This window comes from Homalodisca vitripennis, chromosome 4 (assembly GCF_021130785.1).
Source record: "Homalodisca vitripennis isolate AUS2020 chromosome 4, UT_GWSS_2.1, whole genome shotgun sequence".
Taxonomy (NCBI): domain Eukaryota; kingdom Metazoa; phylum Arthropoda; class Insecta; order Hemiptera; family Cicadellidae; genus Homalodisca; species Homalodisca vitripennis.
In genome coordinates this window covers 133,071,025-133,093,164 of record NC_060210.1, presented here as the reverse complement: position 1 = coordinate 133,093,164, position 22,140 = coordinate 133,071,025, and the positions used below count along the sequence as shown (strand labels likewise).

General features: G+C 33.5%; 1 protein-coding gene across 2 annotated transcripts; it reads right to left on the bottom strand.

The window, feature by feature from the left end:
- On the bottom strand, positions 1–15,222 carry LOC124360189 (carbonic anhydrase 2-like). Of its 2 annotated transcripts, none has more exons than XM_046813581.1 (7): positions 15,074–15,222; positions 12,189–12,255; positions 8,809–9,024; positions 7,685–7,835; positions 4,947–5,052; positions 4,457–4,687; positions 1–193 (listed from the first exon to the last, which is right to left on the bottom strand). In XM_046813581.1, the coding sequence occupies exons 2-7, from the start codon at positions 12,253–12,255 to the stop codon at positions 89–91; spliced, it is 876 nt and encodes a 291-aa protein (XP_046669537.1). In that variant the 5' UTR covers positions 15,074–15,222; the 3' UTR covers positions 1–88. The 2 variants fall into 2 exon arrangements, with proteins under 2 accessions (XP_046669537.1, XP_046669536.1); XM_046813580.1 differs by lacking the exon at positions 15,074–15,222 and adding an exon at positions 12,911–12,946.
- Between the last annotated feature and the right edge of the window lie 6,918 nt (positions 15,223–22,140).

Genomic DNA, 22,140 nt, shown 5'->3' with positions numbered 1-22,140 from the left:
TAAAAAATTATAAATAACTTTATTATAAGCAATCACAAATAAATAAAACCATCTTTGCAGTGGAAGCTGTTCTGTAGGGCTCAAACCTTTAAACAGAGTAAATCAGTGGTCTGTCATTGAATGGTTGCACTGTCCTTGCGTTCACTCTGTTTTCCACTAACTCGTTTGAAAGTAAGTTTCTGAATGCTTCTACCTATAAACAAACAATTTTGTTATAAATGCATACAAAACATGATATTACTGTACAATCTTTTTTGTTAAACTAAGAGAAAAGACAATTTTTCATTCTACTACACGATATAAATGGATGTACTAAATGTTAGATTTTAATTATGAATAAGTTTAAATATTTCTTTCCTTCCTGACATACTATCAATACTCACACCTGTCTGAAAATTTAAACTAGTAGCTGGGTGTACAAATGAGAGAGTTCTTTATATCTAAGAATTGAGTATGAACCATAAAATAAAAAGTTCAGAATTAATGACGTTACATTTTAGTCCGGAATATTATCACTGTGAAGACAAAATAATCCTAATACCAGTTTTAGCAACTCACAAATATATTATACAATTAAGTTTTCTTAAATTATTGAATTCTGCTGTCTTCGAGAAAGTCAGTAAAGAGAATCTATCACCGTAGTTATTGTTCTCATCCAAGATCCGGTGCTGGTTTGGCCAGCTCCAAATGATTCTACCTTGTTGAACCCAAACGTGTTGAATTGGATTTAGTCTAGACTGCAAGCAGACCTCTCCAATACTGATATGTCATGTACGTCTAAGTACTGTTGAATTACTATCGTGGGGGGGGGGGGAGGGCATTTGATGGGGCTCCGTCTTGCATAGACTTAAAATCTTGACTTGCTCGTTGTGCTCTCGAATGAATATTGTAAGGGTGACGGATGGCGCTGCTTGTTGCGGTCATGTGGTCAGTCCGTATGTTAGAGTGATAGAATGTGTCTTGTTCTTCATTTTGAATTTTTCTTATATTTATTACTATATATACACTCTTTTTTTATAAATACTTTAAGTTTTATATTCATTCCAATAAATAAAATTTTGCTTTAAGTTCATTTAATTTTGTATAGGTAGGTTAAGCAATGTTGTAATTTTATTTTTAAAGTATAAGTTGATAATTTACCGCAATTTTAACAAACTGTTGTAAATTTTCTTTATGAGATATGAGGTTGACTGGTAGAGAGGGCTAGATAGGGCTAGAGGCTAACTCTGCCTCTTTATTAAATGCATTTTTCATTTCATTTTCATTTCATTTCATTGTGATTCTGTATTCTTGAATAAAGCTTTCTCCTTTAGTTTATAACAAGATTTTTACGCGTTTTTCTCTCTCAAGGGGGAAAAAACTCCTTTGTTGCCTAAACTTTGACGTCAATATGTAAATTTCGGTTATAGAGGAGGTTTCGTGTTTACATACAAAATTAGTTATTTGTCTTTGTATAATTTTACTGATATATTTGGATTTCTCTTATATATTATGGAATTTTCTAAATCAATAAAGACAAATTTACTTTTGTAATTTAACTTTCATTTGAAAAGCAAACACTCGTGTATTGGACTATATGCTCTAAATTTAAGAATCAAATCTTTTGTTTACATTTTCGTTCTACGTTACTGAGATAACATACCCTATTACCATATTTTGTGGTTTAAATGAGAAATGTCAAGATTTTGTTATCGGTATGTGCCGAAGAGCAAAACGAGAGGCTAAGAGTATAAAATTGCAATTTTTCCTTCTTTACTGACAGCCTGACCGGCTCCTTTGTGTTATAGGTAACGAAGACTCCGTAAAACAGTAGCTAATTTAAATCTTAGTAGCCTATTATAATAGTACTTTCAGTTTTATTATTATTCATTATGCAAAGTTTGGTAAAAACAAATAAATTCGTCTAATATTTTAAACGGATTTAATAAATCGAAATATGCAGGCAACGACGTAGCTAAAATTGTAATGGGAACTTTACCTTTTAAAGGTAGCAGTAGTTTGTGTATTATTTTGGAAGGGTTGACGAATAAAACAGAGGGATTTATGTCTCAATACAACACAGGGGAGGGCCGGAGATCATTCACGAAAAATTGCTGACTTTTACGACCATATAAACCTTATTTAAAGCTGTATTTAAACCTATTTATATATCAATGATCGTATCAATCCTGGAGCACCTCTATACAGTCAGTAACCATTATTAGCTTAAGTGGTATATATTTAATACACTATTATATGTACTTCAACAGATGGCAGCCAATAAGGTTTAAACACATAATTATTTGTACGTAAACCTGTTACATTTAAGTGTTTAGCAAAATAGGTTTTGAACTACGTTCTCGGATTTAAATTGTTAATATTTGGTATTTATTACAGTATTGTGAAATGTGGCCGAAAATAAGAACATGTTAATGTTAACACAAATACGGGGTGTCTATAAAAGAACTCCGGAGTTTTAAGACAAAATATTTTAATAAAGTAAAAAAAACGTACATACATGTTTTATACATGATTAGAAAGCTTACATTTTCAAGATTTTTTAACAACTTAGTAAAGTTCAATGTGAGCTCCGTTAGTGGCACGGCACACGTCAAAACGGTATTCTACCTCTTCCCATTTCCTGGCGAGCATTTCTGGGGGAACGGACGCCACGCAATTCACTATTCGTTCCCTGAGATGGCGAACATTTCGAATTTTCTCCGCATAAACAAGATTCTTGATATGCCACCAGAAGAAAAAGTCCAACGGAGTCATATCAGGGCTCCTTGGTGGCCATGGAATAGGTCCTTCCCTTCCAATCCACTTGTTACCGAAACGAGCGTCCAGTGACTCACGCACACGCAAACTGAAGTGTGGCGGCGCCCCATCTTGTTGGAAGTAAACTAAACCTTTCTCCGCCTCAATGTCATCCAACTGAGGATAAACATACTCCTCTAACATGTCACAATAGACATCACCATTGATATTCCTTTCGGCAAAAATGAAGGGACCTATGACTCTGTCATGCATAAGAACACACCAAACATTCACTTTGGGCGTGTCACGTTCGTACTCAATAAACTCATGGGGCGGCTGTGAACCCCAAATTCTGCAATTATGCCTGTTTACTGTTCCGTTCACATAAAAAGTAGCTTCATCACTAAAAACCACACTTTAAAAAAAATCATCATCTTCATCAATTTTAGCCAGCATGGAAACAGAAAAGTCGAATCTCTTAACCTTGTCTGCCGGTTTGATATGGTGTAAAAGTTGAATCTTATAGGCAGTTAAACGAAGTCTTTTATGAATTACCTTATGGACTGTTGATCTTGGTAACCCCAATTCCAGACTGCGTCTTGTTACCGATTTCTTAGGGCTTCGAGTGCATGAAGCTCGGATTCTGTCTACATTCTCTTGAGACACACGCGGGCTACCCGGCGACTTTTGCTTCAAAACACTTCCTGTTTCCTTGAACGCACTTAACCACTGACGAATTGTTTTGTCTGTAGGCGGGTCAACACCATAGCTACGTCGAAAGTTTCTTTGTACAGTAACAACAGAATTAGTTTCTATGAGCCAAATAACACACTGAGCCTTTTGTTGAGGGGTCGCCATAGCGCGGCAGTCCAGACGACACTGACTGCCTGCCGCAGCCGCTACGTCATTTCAAGGTCAACGCTCCGCAGTGCTGCCAACTGTTGAGAGAAACATTCCCAATTGGTATGAGTAAAACTCTTTGAGCTGCTTGTTTCAAAGGAATTGATCAAATGTTGCTATCTTTTATAGTTTTAAAAATATTAATTTTTTAAACCCCGGAGTTCTTTTATAGACACCCTGTATTATACCTAATTGAATTAAAAAGTCTACATAAGTATGGAATTGTTACATAATAATAAACAACTGAACTGAACGAGAGTTTGAGATGGATATGTTTAGTAATATTTAAGAAAATGTTTTTGAAATACTACTTATGAGATTGGAAGTAAGGGAAGAACACACGTTTATATCTTGGTATGTCTGGGTGATTTCCTAATTTGTACGGGTTTTGCTCAAAAAGACTACAGCAATCAACCGAAATCGAAAACCAGCCATATATGTTCACAGAAATATCAGTCATTGATCAAAATAGATGTTACGTTACCATCCTTAACAAATCTCTCCATAACGAGAGAAATGAGCCCTGCTGTCCTTAGTAACTGATAGTAAAACGTACTGGATGTAATTGTATCAAATTTAGGAGTGTGTGGCTTGGGTACGCCTATGAAGGGAAGCATAAAACTTGTAATTATTAATATGGCGTCCAAAGTGGTTACTGTGATTTTTATGGGGTTTAATAATTTATAAAACTTTGTGAGATATTTTTCATAAATGTATTCTGTTCTCTATAATGATGACTTAAGTGTTATGGAAACAATTTAATCTAGTTAATAAGTTAAAACTCAATGGCTACATGGAACATAAAAGGGTCGGTACTTACCTGTCTGGATGACACGAACATAGGGCGGGGATAGATGATCCAGAAGACGTTCTCGGTGAAGGGGGCTGTAGTGAGGGAGCCTGGGTAAGTGAAGTAGTTGGTGGGCTCTCCTATGTCAGCAAACCAGTCCAGGCTGTCTCTAGCTGTCAGGGAAACCGAGGTGTTGGGGTACCTGATACTCGGCAGCAGACTGATCAGCCGTTCGAGTTTTGGATTATCCACATTTCCTGCCTGTAAAAAAATACTTTTTATAAACTGCATCCATAGAGTACAAAACAATTGTGTTAGTTCTATGTTTAAAGAGCGATCCAATTTGTTCGTAATCTCATGATGTGTATTATACCATCTCGTATAAAAGAGCTACTTGTATTACAACTTAAACATAACTTTCCCGTTGCACACGAGAAGGAAAAGTGTTACAATGCGTCAAGTTTTCCTCTATGGAGAACTTGTTAACTACATAGAGTAATGGTAAACAATAATAACTCACTTTTGCAAAGAATGTCACAACTGACAGCCCATCTTCGTGCTTTTCTGCTTCTTCTAACGTTTTATATTTCGTATTAAAGTGTACGCAGTGACCTTCGACTGCAAATCTGTGGAAAAAGAGAAGTCATTTAGCTTACAGAATAGCAAAAGACGATAGAATAGATTATTGTTAAGTAACAAAACCGCCTTGTGTAAAATTTAACGTATTTTCCAAATATGGTTATATATAGTTTTGGGGTTAGGATTTTTATGGGGCTATAGTTTGGAAATTAATGAGCTGGAAATAAAGAAACAAGTTTCATCTAGTACTTAGAAAATCGTATATATTTCCTGGAACCGTATATTTACATGGTAATTTTTGTTATAAACATACAAAATTAAGTGATGTAAAAAGTATAGTAAAAATCAATGATATACTTAAAAATCTTAAAATTTTAGTAGTCTATGACTCAGCCGTTGATTGAAATTTGTTGGTTAGACTAACTTTTTTTTTTCTTCTCTAATTGTTAGCTCTAGGCTAGTAGGCTTCGGGAAATCCCATGCCGCCTCAATGTACTATTTGTTTCTTGACGTAGGATTCTTGTAAGGATCTAGGTTATCTTCTCGCTAAGGGTCCATCAGGCTTCCTAGGTTGAAGCACCTTATCCAGGTTACATTTAAGTTACCAATATGCAGATAGTTACTTTGTTTTAAATAAATTTCTTAATTGAGTTCAGAAATTGAAGTAATTCTTTAAAAATCTCTAAATCGTTTGACTGGAGAATTTTAGTTAAGTTTTGAACATTCATCCCATACTTATTCTTTATTAATTTTAAACCTTGGCTTCTAGCATGGTCATATGCAGGGCACGTAAAAAAGATATGTTCCAAAGTTTCACTATGACCTAAAGTACATCTCAGACATAGTGGAGTGAAATACTGACCAATAGTATATAAGTTTTTATTTATATTGGCGTGACCAAATCTTAGTCTTAGAATGTGTAACAATCATTAAATGATGACGATAAACAATTAATGTTTCTTTATTAGCCTATTAATAAAACATCTGTGATGTACATAAATTTGATGTACATGTAAATTTAAATTTGTATTATAAATAATTGTAAAGCTAAAATGGTTAACGTGAAGTTTTACATTTTTTATTCTAAAGAAGTCACTCCTAATTTGTTGTTGAACTAAGCTTAAACATAAGTAAATCTTAAAGTTAATCATAGGAAAAGAGTGTTATTTGATTTTTTTTGCTGAATCAATACATGCGAACACTCTGGGGAAATAATAATTTACTGAGAGCCAATATGAGAATGTATAGATCAGGAACAAGTATGTGTTGTGCTCATGAATGTGTACAGTAATGTTAGGGTTTACTGCAGGAATGCGAAGAACGGTAGGTGTAAACACCATTCCTTCTGAAGCTAATACTCGTAGAAACTTACGAACTATTTTTAATTTAAATGCATGACCGTTTGGATGTTGTTAGGTTCTGATTTGTCGTTCGCAGGCGGAGTTGGATCTGAGAATATGAGCAGTTTGTCGCTTTCCTATTCAAGACCAGCATCAATAAACATTCAGATTCCCGGTACTTACGCTGTGTAATATTGTTACAGATTTTAAGAAAATAAATTCTTTTTCCTGCTTTTAATAAAGAAAGTCATTCTTTTTATGCCCACAAACATTAACCGATACAACAGACTATCAAAACAGACAGGCGGACAGACTGGCCTTTCACCTATTGACTCCAAACTCAGTACAGGTCTTCCTACCAAGAGAACCCTGAGTACAAAGTTTTAATGGTCTAGAACCTTTATAGCAAGAGCTATTTAAGAGACTTACGGGCCGTGGTTTCACCTTTTGACCGCGAAATCAACACAGTTCTTCCTTCGACCAAGACAAACATATGTAACAAGTTTCAAGTTCTAGGACTTTTATATTAAGATTTATCAAACACACGGACGATTTTTAAGAAGGCTGATACAGTGCTTCATACAGATTATTGATAGCAGAGAACACCATCACACATGAACACATTTTGATATAATTTAAACGTTTAATAAAAGTTGTGGTAGGTACGTTATTATTAGAATAACATCCTAAGCTTAGTGTTTAATGTGTAATTCAGTAACCCATGTTCTAGAAGGAATCAAGATATATAACTGCTGAGCGTATGTTGACAGAATCGAGATAGATGTACTCGTATAAACAGTTGATCATTGTTGGACAGCTGAGCGTATGTTTGCAGTTCTTGCGATTGCAATCTCTTGTAATTTGTGTTGTGTTTCGAAGTTTTATTGAATAAAATTCGTTACCAATTGATATTCTGGTTCATTGAAGTCTTTGATATTAAGAACGACGATAAAGTAAAAAAAGTAGTATATTTTTATCCAATTCAAAGCAATGTTTCGTTAGGAATTTGAAAAAGAGATAAATCGTTAGTACAATATTTTTACGTAAAATCATAATATTTAATTTTGTGTGGAGCACATTAAATAAAATTAGTTTTAATTTGAAAATCAACAAACTGGAGCATTATTCCAAACCCGTAACGGTTGTACTGGAGTAATCTGACTCCTATTCAGAACAATACTTTAGTGAAAATATCTCATTCCAAAATTCATAGATAACAATTTTTTGCATTTTGGTGACGGGACTTACTCTATAGTTTTTTTACTATCAGAGTTCCGGTATATACAAGAGCATAGACAAAACTATCAAGGGAATAAATGTGAAAAATACACGAACTTACCTTCGACTATTTACTTTGTGTTCGCCACCAAGAACATCTTGAGTTCCCCAGTGAACATGAAGATTGGAAAACTGGAAAACTCCATGCCTCGCCAATGGCCCGCCCATCAAGGTAGGTCTCACCACACTATTGTCTGCTACGTCGAATTGCACTGAAAAAAAAAAAAAAAAAAAAAAAAAAAACAGGATTGTTTCATTAAAAAAAATTACACTATTTACGAAGTTAAATATAGGTTAGATATATTATCAATCTTAATCCAAACATGTGTTTTTTTGCAAGTAATAATTGCTTATAATCTCCATTATTGCTGCGCTCAAAATCGACTGAATATAAGTACGGTAGAGAGAGAGTATTGGAATATAACAGCTCAAATACGTATAACTAATTTGTAACAAATGTCATGAATATTTTCTACAGAAGACTTTAAAAATTTGGGAATCATAAATTTGTATTATAATGATATGCTATATAATTCCGATATTTCCCGATTACACACAAATTATCGCTGACTAAGGGGATTACAAGCTCAATCCGGGATCGGAAGAGCGGCGCCTTTCCAGAGGAGGACTAATTAAGATATTATTTACCGTGGATCCGCCACTCGATTTCCTCCACTCAAACATAACCAGCTTTGATGATATATTAATTTAAGCTAATAATTTAAATATAATTTCAAAGGTGCCTTAACTACAGAACTTGGGCCTAGACTGCTAACCGTTGTACTCTACACGGTAGCCGCCCGACTTTGACACAACATCCGCCCTGGACTTGTATATCGTTGGCAGATAAAAGACTCCCAGAAGTATTCCAGACATTAGGAGGCCTCCATTTTTAAAATCCTGACTAAATGGTCAGTCCAAGTTGGCTATCGTGTCCATGGATATTTACGCTCAAATTTCAAACCCATGGTGGCACATGCCGCAAGATGAATATATTTCAAAAGTAATTTACTCTCAGCAGCCCTAATACGAGGCAGGGTTTTATTTTTGCTTAATTAGTTCCAAACTATGTGACTGAAGTTATACATTCATTAAATTATAACTTAATATAATATGGAAATACTATATGTCCCAAATGAACGGTTTAGGTGATCTACAACTAAGGTCAACCCTTGGTAGGCTTACCAGTTGTCCCCGTATTTCTCATGATAATCCGCACACCATCATTCAGCAAGTCCTCGAACTCAAGGGGTGGCAGGATGACCTTGGCTGCACTGCTGAACCGGATGTCGATGGGCGACTGTAGCGCCGGAGCATGGAATGGAGGCAAGCCCCCTCTTGGCAGTGGCAGTTTTGGCTTGAAATTTAGCGGAGGATGCACTTCTGGCCATCCACTCAGTGCTAAAATAATAATACAAAAAAACAACTTCTTTCATTGTATTATTTACATCCTAATAATATTATAAACGCAAAAGTGATTTTGTTCGTTTAGCTTTGACGAGTAAACTATTCAATTAATTGTACTGAAAGTTTACATAGAAATTCTTAGCGTTCCTGGTATGAATGATAAGCCTATTGATATATCGAAAATCCCTCCGGGCTACGACCCAATGGTCTCTAAGGTAGCAAAATATCCCATCTTGGCTTAAAACTTATGAAATATTAATTGAAAAGGCCCTGGTAAAAGTAATCAACTGTTCTGTTTGAACATTGTTTTATGACAGCACAACCATATGTTTAACTAATATAACCACTGTTTGAATTTGCTTACGCAATATATAGTTTGATGAAAGCATAGATTAAGCTTAATAGCAACAACACTTCATATTTCGAACTTTTCTGCAACTGCTATTGAGCACAGAGTAATAATATATCCAGATAAGGAAATTTAAAAATTAACAGTTTTAGTAACAATATACTTTTAACTGTACCATTTTAGCAAATATTAAGTACTAGATATAAAAAGACAAAGTCACTATCTAACTTTTTCTATAAAGTTAAAGACTTATAAAACCCATCTTAGCCGTCTTTTGACAGAAGAAGGATTCTCAGACCTGTGTATGTATAAATATGTTATTGATTGGGAAAGGACGCAAAATTAAATATAAGATAACAAATACCAAGCCCGGAATAAATTAAAATGGCCACAAATATTATAAAATCTTTGACATATTTTCTTGGTCGTGGCAGTAAGCCCAATTGACGTCAGAAATATAATTCACTCGAACCAGAAGTGCTCATACACGTGCAACCCCTACGAAATTGTGTGCGAAAACGCGGATAACTGGTAGTAAGAGATAACTCATTCGATACTATGGATTGAGGCACGGCAAAAATGAGCTCTGTGGAGTAAGCAACAGTAACAGTAATAATTAATCAACGTTACGACGCAGCCCTAGCGTTGGACCTCGGAACTAACTGAAATAATCCTTCAGATCGCCATGTCCGTATGATTGATTTATCTCTTTTGTAACTAATACAATCAAATGTTTTATTCTATAACTAATAATGGCTACATATTGACGTATAACGCATAGATTTAAGGAAGATTTCTTGGCACGGCGGAAACATGATAATGAGCATGAAAAAAGCTGAGAATATTTGAAATAAGTTATTAAAACATTCGTTTATATCAATAGTGTTTAAAGTAATAACTGTAGTTAAATCGATTTGTTAGTTTGTATTGTGCACGGGTACAATACACATTAATTGAATTTGAAAAATACTATTTACTAAATCTAAGGAACTAGCTTATTGTTTAAAAATTTGAACACTAATATTGTAAATTCACAAGTGACCTTCGCTAAGAGCTAAGGTAGCGAACGTGTTAAAATAAACACTGAAGTATTATTGTGTGTTGTAACAATGCATGGTGTCAGTACAGAATTTAAAAGATGGTCCCAGTCATATTCAGTCAGTTATTACACGAGACTGAGTAAAATGGATGTCATTTGGTATGCAAAAGGTAAACAACGTTGGATTTACCAGGCAGTGACATTCATTCGAAACCGCACGACGAGGAAATCTTGGCGTAATGTGTAGTCCTGTAGAAAATTCATGACTTCATAATCAAAAGAGGATTATATCATTATTAATGTCACGTGGATGCCAATAGAGTTTTATAAGTTTACTAGCCTAAACCCGCGGCTCCGCTCGCGTGGCAGTAGAGAGGGCTACATCAATCAAGCATCGAAAAGAAATACTAATTTTATTATACGTTTTTCCAATTAATTTATTGCTCTACTAATACATCGTAGCATATCATAAAATCTATTATAAAAGTTTTTTGTTTATTTTAATGCGTTTTGGTAAACAACGTTATTAGTTGTATTATTTGGAGCATAAATATAAAGGTTCTTCGGGTTTATGCGAATTTTTTTTTTCCAATAAAATTCGTCAAAAAACTGCTCAAAGGAATTCTTTAAAAAAAAATGTTGAGAAAAACATTCTTCAAAGAATATTTACATGAGAAAACAAAAATACTTGCCTATTTTTTTAAACCTTTTACTGATGGAAAATAACACTGTTCTTGGAAATTGTAAAAAAGATATCAAATCACATTTATCAAAAATTTGACATTTGTGACACGTTGTAAATGTCAAAAAATGTTTGTTTACATAGAAACGTCAAAAATATTTATGTTTACTTAGTTACTGTCAAAAATAACAACAATTTTTTGTCGCATTATATATGTTTACAAAGAACAGCTGATTAAAAATTTGAAAAGACTCTTTCACTTAATAACATATGTTTGCTGCAATGCATTTCTTACGGGTATTTCTGTAACCAGTGGGGCGGAATCCTGAATCGGGAAAGGGATAAAAAAGTATCCTATAACCTTCTACAGATCAAGACGAACAAATTAAAAAAAAAATTAGGCGAATCCGTCCAGCCGTTTGTGAGTGATGCTGTTACACACGAACAGTTTCATTTTTATATATATAAAGAAGACATTATGAGATAGTACGTTGTAGTTATTGTTATGGTGGTATTAAACTTGTTATAAAAAAATTAATATTGTTATAATACTCATTAAGGCATTACTATATTAAGTAAATTTTATCAAACCATTGCTATTGTCAATATTTTCTAAAAATTATGTGCTTAGTTTTTGCTCAGCAAAAAGTAAAACTTGGTTAGGAATATTTTGTATTTTGAGTTAAAAATGCATATTAAACATTGTTTTAATGTTAACTGTTAATAAGTAATACGTTAACAAACTACTCTAGAACTGTAAGAAGTAGGGAATTATTTTCTATTATTTGAGAAAAGAAAAGACACAATTATCCAATAATTTTATTTTTTACAGGAGGCTTTTCGATATCATAGATGCCATCCATCACCAGGTGTGCCATGCCACCTGACGATGGCATCTTTATCATCTTCTCATTCATTCTTTATCAAATAATAGAAATTAATGTTTTTCAATAAGAAGAGCTCCTCCTTCAATGAAATTAGGGAAATATTATTCTAATATATATTTACAGTAGAAAATGATTTTAAATTGTCCTTTGAAAGAATACATTAGAAATTCATTATGCAGTATTAATTAGTATAATACAAACCATCATTTGGATTGATAGCAGCAAAGCAACCTGCACTGCACAAGGAATATACCACCCATCGAATCATCTGGAAAAGAATATACGTTAGGATAATACACAATATTATAGAAGGATACATTGCTGAATACTCTGTAATTTCGGTTCTTATTAGTTTAAAATTTACCATAAAATAATATGTGTTTATAATATCTTAACAAAGTCATATTAAATCTAAGTAAGTAGTGAAGTGAATAAAAGTAGCCAAATAGTAATAAATGAATAAAAACATATAATAAATTTATATAACAATAAATAACTTTTTAGTGTATTTATACAATATAGAATATCTGTTTTAGTAACTATTTTTACTAAACTGCCATTATTTAAGGGTTAGAGATAGAAAAAATTCAATACAAACATGATTGTTTTAGATACATATTAAATACATGTAATGAACCATTAATTATATATTCTTACTTTATATATCTATAAATTATAATTATAATTATACTTTATAGTTTAATTATACATCTATCTTTAGTTACGAGAAACATTTTAAGAAATATGATTACGGCAAGGCATTGTCTGTTAGATTGATGCGATCATTAATTTGTGGCGGAAATGCAGTGTTACTAAATTTTTAACTATATAACAAATTAATTTCCACTCTCCACTCAAAAATAATGTTAACCCGTTCAAATGTTTTACTAAGACAAGCTCATTAGACTTAACACTATACATACGCTGTGAGTTCGTAAACCCATCGTTGTATTGAGGTCGCAGACGTATGTATATTAATGTCTGTGGATTTCCTTGAGCACACAAGACGAACTGAGCGTTAATTAATTATCAATCTTGTGCTTAGAAAGTTTTTTTATCAGCCAATTAGTTACGCTTGTTCGTATGTTTTGTTGATACACTAATTGCTCGACACCAGCGCTTTTGAATTCTATTAAAGAGTGTTCGATAGTTAAATGGTTCATCTAATTTTTTTTCCAATGTACACAAGTTATTGCGGAAATAAAAATTGCATTTCATAAATGTTCTGGGCATCTCTCCAAAGTTCACGATGGTAGACGCCTTTATAAAGTCTGTCCATGCAAATTTATATTAGAAGATATAAACTTCACATAAATGTAAATTTTTTAATATCTATGAGGTAAGACCTTTCTGGTATCTTGGTTTTTCAACATTTATAACAATAGTTTCATAGCAGGAAATTTTAATTGGACTTGTATATAGATTATTTTTAATACAGTAGTGAAGAAGTTTTCTTTTTTTCTTATGGGTGTAAGGCATGCTGGAAAGGTAAGCACATCGTATCGTAGAGTTGTTTCTATAATAACACGACCAAAAAGATTGATATATTATGATGTTCCCAAAATAATCAATGTATAATTTTTATTGAATGATACACACGATGATATCTCTGAATGTGGTAAGATTTTAAAATTATAAAATATCACTAAGTTCTTAAAACACATACGGGACATTCTGTATAATATATTACGTTATAACCAATCTACACAAACTGTGATGCGCTGGGATACAGTTAACTTATTGAAAAGTAAACAATTGACGCTGAATGCAAAGTAACGTATTATTCATCACACCAGTAAATGATTCATTATTATTCATTCTAGCTGACCGAGCATTGTTATGTAATGCTATAATGATTGAGATTCCTCATACAGACCATAAATGTAATATTGCTTTACTGGCTACCATTGATGACGGTTTTGTTTTTTTTTTAACTAAATTACATTTTAAAAGTAGATACAATGTGTCGGTTGTAAACAAGTAACAGGTTTTTTACTCAAAGTAAATTGTTCACACCCATTCATTGATTTTAATAAATACCACCTCAACAGGCGTTATCACTTATTTTTATTAAACGTAAATTTGTAAGAGATACCAGTGGTTATTTATGTAGAATTCAGTTTTGATAAAATGTAACGTTATTAAATCCCATATTGAGTTATACACTTTTTGCGTGTGTAGTGCAGTATGGATATAGTTTGATACCGTCCTAATACAGAACACCAATTTAACAAAAAAATAGCAGCAGCATGCTTCTAAATATACAGTATAATAAAAAATTCTGTATAAACTCTTTCGACATAACCCTAATTTTGCTTTAAGTAAACAGAACCGGTTTGAAAATGTCTAAATGTATCATGAACAATACAGCATTACAGTGGTTTAATTTTAAAAGTAATTTATACTATAAACGTAACGATTACAGTGTGGTTCAATTAATAAATTGTAATTTTAAAAGTAATTTATACTATAAACGTAACGATTACAGTGTGGTTCAATTAATAAATTGACTTTAAATCTCTCTTTTTGTGAGACATTTATTCTCTCTATCCATACATAATTCAAAAACTTTTGGAGGTTAATTTCAAACGAAGTAGAGTAAAATTACTTTTACAATTTGGGTACGTGAATCCTAGTATAAAGCAATAATTACCTTATGTAACTAGCTGTTAAGCAGGGTACTCAATACGCAACTAATTACAATGCTTAAAACAGAACGTGATTTGATACTTAATTTAGCACAGGTACGCCAATTTAGGTTATAAAATGATGAATTTTGAACAGTTCGAATACAGTTTCTTAATACAAATCTTTAAAAGATTTAATAATAGACTTCGATTACTAATAATAGACGAATTATATTCTAAAGAAGTAAGACCGAAAAATAGCTTTATTTATACTTAAAACATTACACCCAACAAAACTGTTTTAGGAAGGCACAAAAGATGAAGTTTAGAAATTGACCGCCTGTTTGGTTTTACGAATCATTTACATTCTAATTCTAATTTTTAACCGGTGCTACAGGCACACAGTTGGGATAAGAGTGTAAACAATGCTGTATCGTAAAGTGTGTAAACACAACATACCTATGACGTATGTGTTACTCCTAAGATAGAAGTCTGATGGTTCGACGTCCAGCGCTTCCACAGAACACTGAAAGCGGGTTGCCCCCACCACGTTTTTAATAACATACAGTATTCCCGTCGATGAATCCCGCCAAGGGAATTTTTTCCTCTAATCTCTGACGCAGCTTGTCGTCCCAGCTGACTTAACTAGCTTATCAGCTGTTCGTTGACCGACTTATAACCCGTGGGGAATTCTGGCGTGACTTGGCCAAAGAGATTTTGCGGAAGAACTTATCTTTTCCTCGTCGCTGAATAAAAAATATATTTTAATTGTATTTGCATGAGCTTAAGAAACGTGCAACTTAGATTTAGAAAATAGATTCTAAATTTTAGGATTTCTTTTTAACCGTTACCAAATGTTGTTTTGCTAATTTCTCGTATCAGTCAATTTTTCTGATAGCTAGACTTTTTAATAGTTGTTTTTAATGTTAGTACGTTGGATGTAATTTTTGTTAAGGTCAGATAGATTAGTCGGTTAAAACATGGTCTCAACTTTTTGTCACAAGGATTATCTCACGATGGTCACATTATGATATGTTGATATTTTTCCTATTTCCTCATATCAGTAAATTTTTCTGATAGACTTTCTAATAGGTGTTACCTTATGTTATTACGTTGGACGAAATTCTCTTAAAGTCTCACAGGTCGGATGGGGTCGTTTAAAAGAGGGTCTCAAATTTTTATCACTAGGGTCATCTCATGATTTTCACATTGTGATACAAGGGCAGTTTGATAAGTCAGTGAGTTTTTGAATAGGACAATTTTTTTGGCAAATAAACATTTTATTATTAATATAATCTCCTTGTAGCTCGATAAATTTAGTCCAGCGCTTTTCTAATTTTTTATTCCCACCAAATAATAGGTTTTCTCAAGGTTCTCAATATAGACGTTTGTTTCAGTAATGACTTCTTCATACGACACAAATCTCTTACCGCCCAGTCATTTCTTTAGGTTTGGAAACTAGAAATAGTCGCTGAGGGCTATATCTGAAGAATACGCTGAATGGGGTAGCACTTCGTAGTCCATTTCATGGATTTTTGCCATCGTGACTAGACAAGTGTGCTCATGTGCATTGTCTTGATGGAACAGCACTTTCTTCATCTCCAAATGCGACAGTCTTTTCTTCAAATTAACGTCGAATATTTCCAAAAGCTCTGAGTAATATTCGCCGGTGATCGTTTTTTACCCTTCTCATGGTAATCGATGTGAATGACACTGGCCATGACCTTGTTGGCTGACACACTCACCTTGGCCTTCTTTGGTCCATGTTCACCCCGATCAACCCACTTTTTAGATTGTTCCTTGGTCTCTGGCGTGTTGTAATGGATCAGGTTTCCTCCTCAGTTATAAAACTGCGCCAAAACACGTCCGGATTATAGCTGAACATCGCTAAACACTCTTTAGAAGTGGTCACACGGTTGCGCTTATGGGCGAGGGTGAGTAATCGCGGCACCCATCTCGCGGAGAGTTTTTTCATGTCTAAATATTCGTGTACAATGTAATGTATCCGTTCCGTTGAGCTACTTACAGCATGAGCCAACTCACGCACTCATTCTGGACATTTTCCTTCCTATTTTGGGCGACCTGAACTACACACTGTGGCATCACTAGTGCTGGTACGACCAAAACGAAACTTTGTAAACCACTTCTTAACCATCGAAATTGAAGGTGCCAAGTCCTCGTAGTATTTATGAAGTCTTTACTTAGTCTCAGTGATGGATTTACATAAAAACTAATCTTTAATCAGCATACGAAATTGACTTTTTTCCATTTTCGTGAAAATTCACGAGGATGCCTGCTTTGAACGGCTATCAAACACCAAATGCACGAAACAGCTTGTTCAAAGTTAGAAAGTTGTCCACTGATGGATTACAGCTGACTGCAGCATTGTTGCATTTAAAGTTAATGCGCGGGAAATTCAAAAAGTTACTGACTTATCAAACTGCCCTCTTATGTTGATTTTTATCCTAATTTGGATTTTACATGTTCTTCTATCACATTTTAGATTATTTATGATACTGTTATATTTAGTGACGAGATAATGTATATTTAGAAATATAATTACAAAATATAAATCGGAGAAAATAATTTTATTTTAAATGGTGGAATTACTTCTATGGTTGTATGTATGCTCTGATTAATGCCTGTTTGTTTGGACATTTTTCTAAGCCAAGTTTAAGACTCATAAGTAATTTTATTACAGTTACAGTGTTATAGTTTTGCCTCTTCCAGTACTTTATCCATTGATGTAAAGATACATTGAGAATATACAGTTTAAAATTGCAGCAATTACATACATAATTTTGATTTCAAATTTAACAAAACCTGCAATAGGTTACATATCTATTTTGATATAGCAACTTATTTAATGAATACTTAGTATATGATGAACTTTTCTGGGACGAGCTTCTCTGTTTGTTATAAATAGTAGTAAAGCTGATGAATGAATTGTTATGTTTGTGACACGTGTTACTAAAACGTGCACAAACGTATGAGGAAAACGCACATTGATATAGTGGTCATTCCAGCTCAGAAAGTGTGGGAGCCTTTAGAGAATTGCACAGGATGGCCTTGGACAAGTCCAACTAGTTCAGAAAAAAAAAACTGGTTCGCCACACAGCATTTGATACTCGCTGGACTGAAGATACAGTTGTCCTCCGACCACTGTTCGGTTTGGATTGCGGTGGAATTTAAGTATTAGCAATAGTTAGAAATGAAGATCCGGGGGTAAGAAACGTATTTTGATAAATTTTGGCACAATTGCCAATGCACGTATCACACAAATTCCTACGCTATTCAGTGGGAATGTTGGGTTCAGCGCTATTTCACCTTCCGCTTAGTGCAGCGTCTGAAATCTGACGTCACAGACTTGACTCCTGGAATCTGGAGTCCACGTCCGTCTGAAGACACGAAACTTCGGTAATGAAGAAGCACAAAAACAAAAAATTTGCATAGTGTTAAAACCTTGACAACCAAGTTTAATGTAATGAAAAGGTGTGTATTATCAGATGCACTATGGAATGTTTTAGACACGATCCCAAAGCACGGTGGAGTAATCGAGTTGTCTACACATAACGTAGTCAATTATTCTACAATAATGATTTAAAAAGTAATTAAATGTAAAAGTAATTGATCACGTTTCGTTATACATTAACATTTATTAACCCTGCAACTGGCAAAGTCGTAATTTACGACGCATTAAACATCTTTGCCACTTAGTCCTACGTCATCTTTCGAACAATTTTCATTTCAATCGTAATAAAAGTCATATAATTGTAATCGGCAGATCCTGAGCTTTCTTATGGTGAACTCACTTTTATACATAAAACGTTTCCTTATATTATACTTGCCGCTAAAGGCTCGATATGTCAAACGGACTATGCAAATTTGACAATTGCTGTTCAAGTCAGCTGGATTCTGGTTCTTTATACTTTTATGTTGTTTTTCCATTCTGTATTATAAGTAAATAGTTTCTTGATTGTCATAACAACCCGGATATTTTGTACATTTTCAATTTTTAAATTGAATAAAAACTGTATTGGGCTTTACAACACAACAAATAAAAAAATAGTTTAAACCTCGGACCACGATATATCCATGAATGTAACAGTAAACCCAATTTTTATTTCTTTCATAATAGGAAACTGTATTTTATTCATGTTTTGAGTAGTAACTGATTTTGCAGTTCATTGCTTGTTTAACTCTGCACAAAAGGTCGAAATGCTGTGCCAGTTTAGACTAAAATGCATGCCATTTCTAGGAGGCACTCTCTTCTAAAGGAATAAAACTATTTAATTGTTGCTGTTTTTATACTCATTTCATTAAATAGTCAGCTGGTACTACTAGTTATATATAATCCTTTTTAGGGATTATCGCGCATTTATCTTTTACTTCACAGATTACCGCTAATCTTAGGTGTTGCTGGACTGTTTTACGCTGTTATATTGTGATAATTATTGTGCTAGAGAATTTACAAACAATAAAAACTCAATTAAACGTTAATTGCACACATAATATAATTATGTGTGTATAATAATTAGTACACAAATATTTGTGAAAGAGTGGGTCACATTGGAAGCGGTCTTACTTTGTAACACTCAGAAATTCCGTCCTGGCACTCCATTCTGCACAGTCAAAAGAAAGCTAGATTTCATCTAAAGGTAGCCTTCATCTCAAATAATAATGCATAATTTGGAATATAATAGAATACATGTAAGGTGTATAAATTATTTCAAGGGATGGTAACAGGAAAAGCGGATGGTAACATCCATCTTACTGTTAGTTAGTTTCTGAGCAGTGGGATTGTGTAAAACGAGGAAATTTATATCTCTATGATACTGACTACATCCAGTAATACGTCCTCTTTCTGTCTTATACAATACTGGATCAAATTTATCTCAACACGGAAAGAGAATAAAAATTTAATTCTTTTCACTAGGGTCTTTAATCTGTCCAGATGACGGTAGTTTCTGAAGTATGAGTGATACTGCCCATCGCTTGAAACCCAAACGCAACCGCACGAGAAATCTCAGCTCCAATGGTCAACCTACATTTAGAATCGTGACAATGTGCATTGACCAGTCTATCAATATTCTTAGTTAACTGATTTCGTGTAATTTGATTCATATGTCCTCATACCTGAATAAAGAAAATGGTTTAAATATGAAGCACTAATTAAATATTAAAGATACGGTACATATTAATGTAAAAGTTTAAATTTTGTTAATTTTAGGTATATTTTGTATCTAAAATCAAAATTTAGAAACTTTTCAGATTAGTTCACCGAATATGACCCCTAGAGCCTGAAGTCACGTACTGTGATGAATTTTAAAACCTCTTCTGTCATCTAGAACATGAACCTTGAATTATGTACATCTCCTAGTTTTCTTCGTCTCATAACTTTTCTTCTTTGATTAATGAGAATAATCATATATAATCTGTTTGAACACATAATATATTTCGTGGTTTATTCTGTGACTAGCATAAGCGAAGCAGTTTCGATAGCTGATAGTGTCAAGGGAAAGTAAGTATGGGCGATCGAATTTGTATAACGATACAACATGATTGAATTTCTCAACACACACGTGTAGAACGACTAGAGAAGTCAATTAGGCTACACTTAATTCAGATAAAATCTGTCATAACTGTAAAATGTCTCTTCATGCACTGTTGGATAAAAGTAAATTTCTGTGCGGCTGTCGCTAGTACAATAACAATTTGATGATGTGTTGTAGCTTTGAAGATTGGTTTCATACAAAGATATGGATGTGACGACTAAAATGGCTGAGATATTCTATTTTTAATCTTGCGTGGAAAGTGCATAAATCTTAAAACTTTAAAAGTTATTTCTAGGATGGTTGTTTTGAAAACACAATCTTCACTCAATGAGTGTGTATTTAAATATGAATTAAATAAAATTGATATGATGAGTAAAGCAATTATAATTCCTTTCATTGATTTTTACATTAAATATTATAGTATAAATTAATACATTAATATAAAAGGCCACTATACCGAAATATTTCATCAAAATAACATCGATCACGAATTCTTACAAAGAATATTAAATATACTCGTCACATTTTTTTTAATCATTATAAATAATAATGGATATTAATGTCATTCGTTGTTATTGTACATATATACTTGTACCGTAAACTTCCTTATAGCGCACATTCTATTAAATTAAAATTAAAAATAATAGTTAAGGTAGTTTTTCAATAAAGCGGACTTCCATAAATGAAACACCTAATATCTTAAAATAAATTCAGTATAATGTCCCAATATCTTTTTAACCCAGCCTGTATACCTTGCCTGTCCGTATACCTGCCCTACATACAACGAGATTTGTTTAGTTACTTATAAAGAAAAACTAATGCATTTTCAATTGAAATCAAATTAACTTTTAATACTTCCTATTGACCTCCTAATTTCAGTAAAAATAAGCCTGATGCCTCCGTCATTATGATTACCAATATTAAAACACGGAACTTACTTTTAAATGTATACGCCATATATACATTTTATGTAAAACCAAATTTCTTGTACGAAAGTTAGAAGTAGAGTCTATCTGTACTATATTATAGTTTACCTATAATATGTGTAACCTATATGACCAGAACTAAAGTATATATAAACTTCACACTCATTGTAGTATTTAAAGCCTGGGCATATTTACCTCAGTTATGACGAATGTGTTTTCGACTGCGAGCGTTGCAGTTATTTTCGGGTCGTCGAGAAGCGAGAACTGTCACATTCTATTGTAGGTGTCACATAATATCCGAGTTGTGCCGCTTTCTCTTCACGTAGATAGGGGAGGGGGTCAACTGATTTGAAGGGTTGCTCTGCTTGTTTGTTCCTGTCTTTAATAATGGATGTAAATATGGTTCGTATGGCTGCGCGTTAGCGAAGCCTATCACTGAGGTGGCTGGCAACACTTATCGTCTGTATCTTTGTCTTCCCGCAAGATATCTTGACAATGAATTCTGGAATTGTAAATTTTAAATGGGACAATTTTAAAAGTAGGAAAAGTTCTAAGATGGTCCATTTCTTTTCCATAGCATTTGCCTGAGCGTTAATGAATCTTATTACTCAAGGGTCTAGCAAAGCTTCCCTCCTCTTTGTTGTTTAGAATATATCGAGAAAGAATTGCGCTATAAACTTAAAATTTTACATAGGCAGGATCGAATTTCGATGATGATGCGTGTCCTTCTATTGGATATGTCTGAATGTTGTGCAGTCTGGCAAGCAGGGGATATCTCCAGAACGAATTGGGTTATAAACATTTAGTTAATTGTTTATAAATAAACAAGATCAAGTTCGATGACAGTGAGTGTCCCTCCACTGGGTATGCCTGAATGTTAGTGCAGTCTGGCAAGCAGGGGATATCTCGAGAACGAATTGGGTTATAAACATTTAGTTAATTGTTTATAAATAAACAAGATCAAGTTCGATGATAGTGAGTGTCCCTCCACTGGATATGCCTGAATGTTAGAACAGTCTGCTGATGAGCGGATATCTCGAGAACG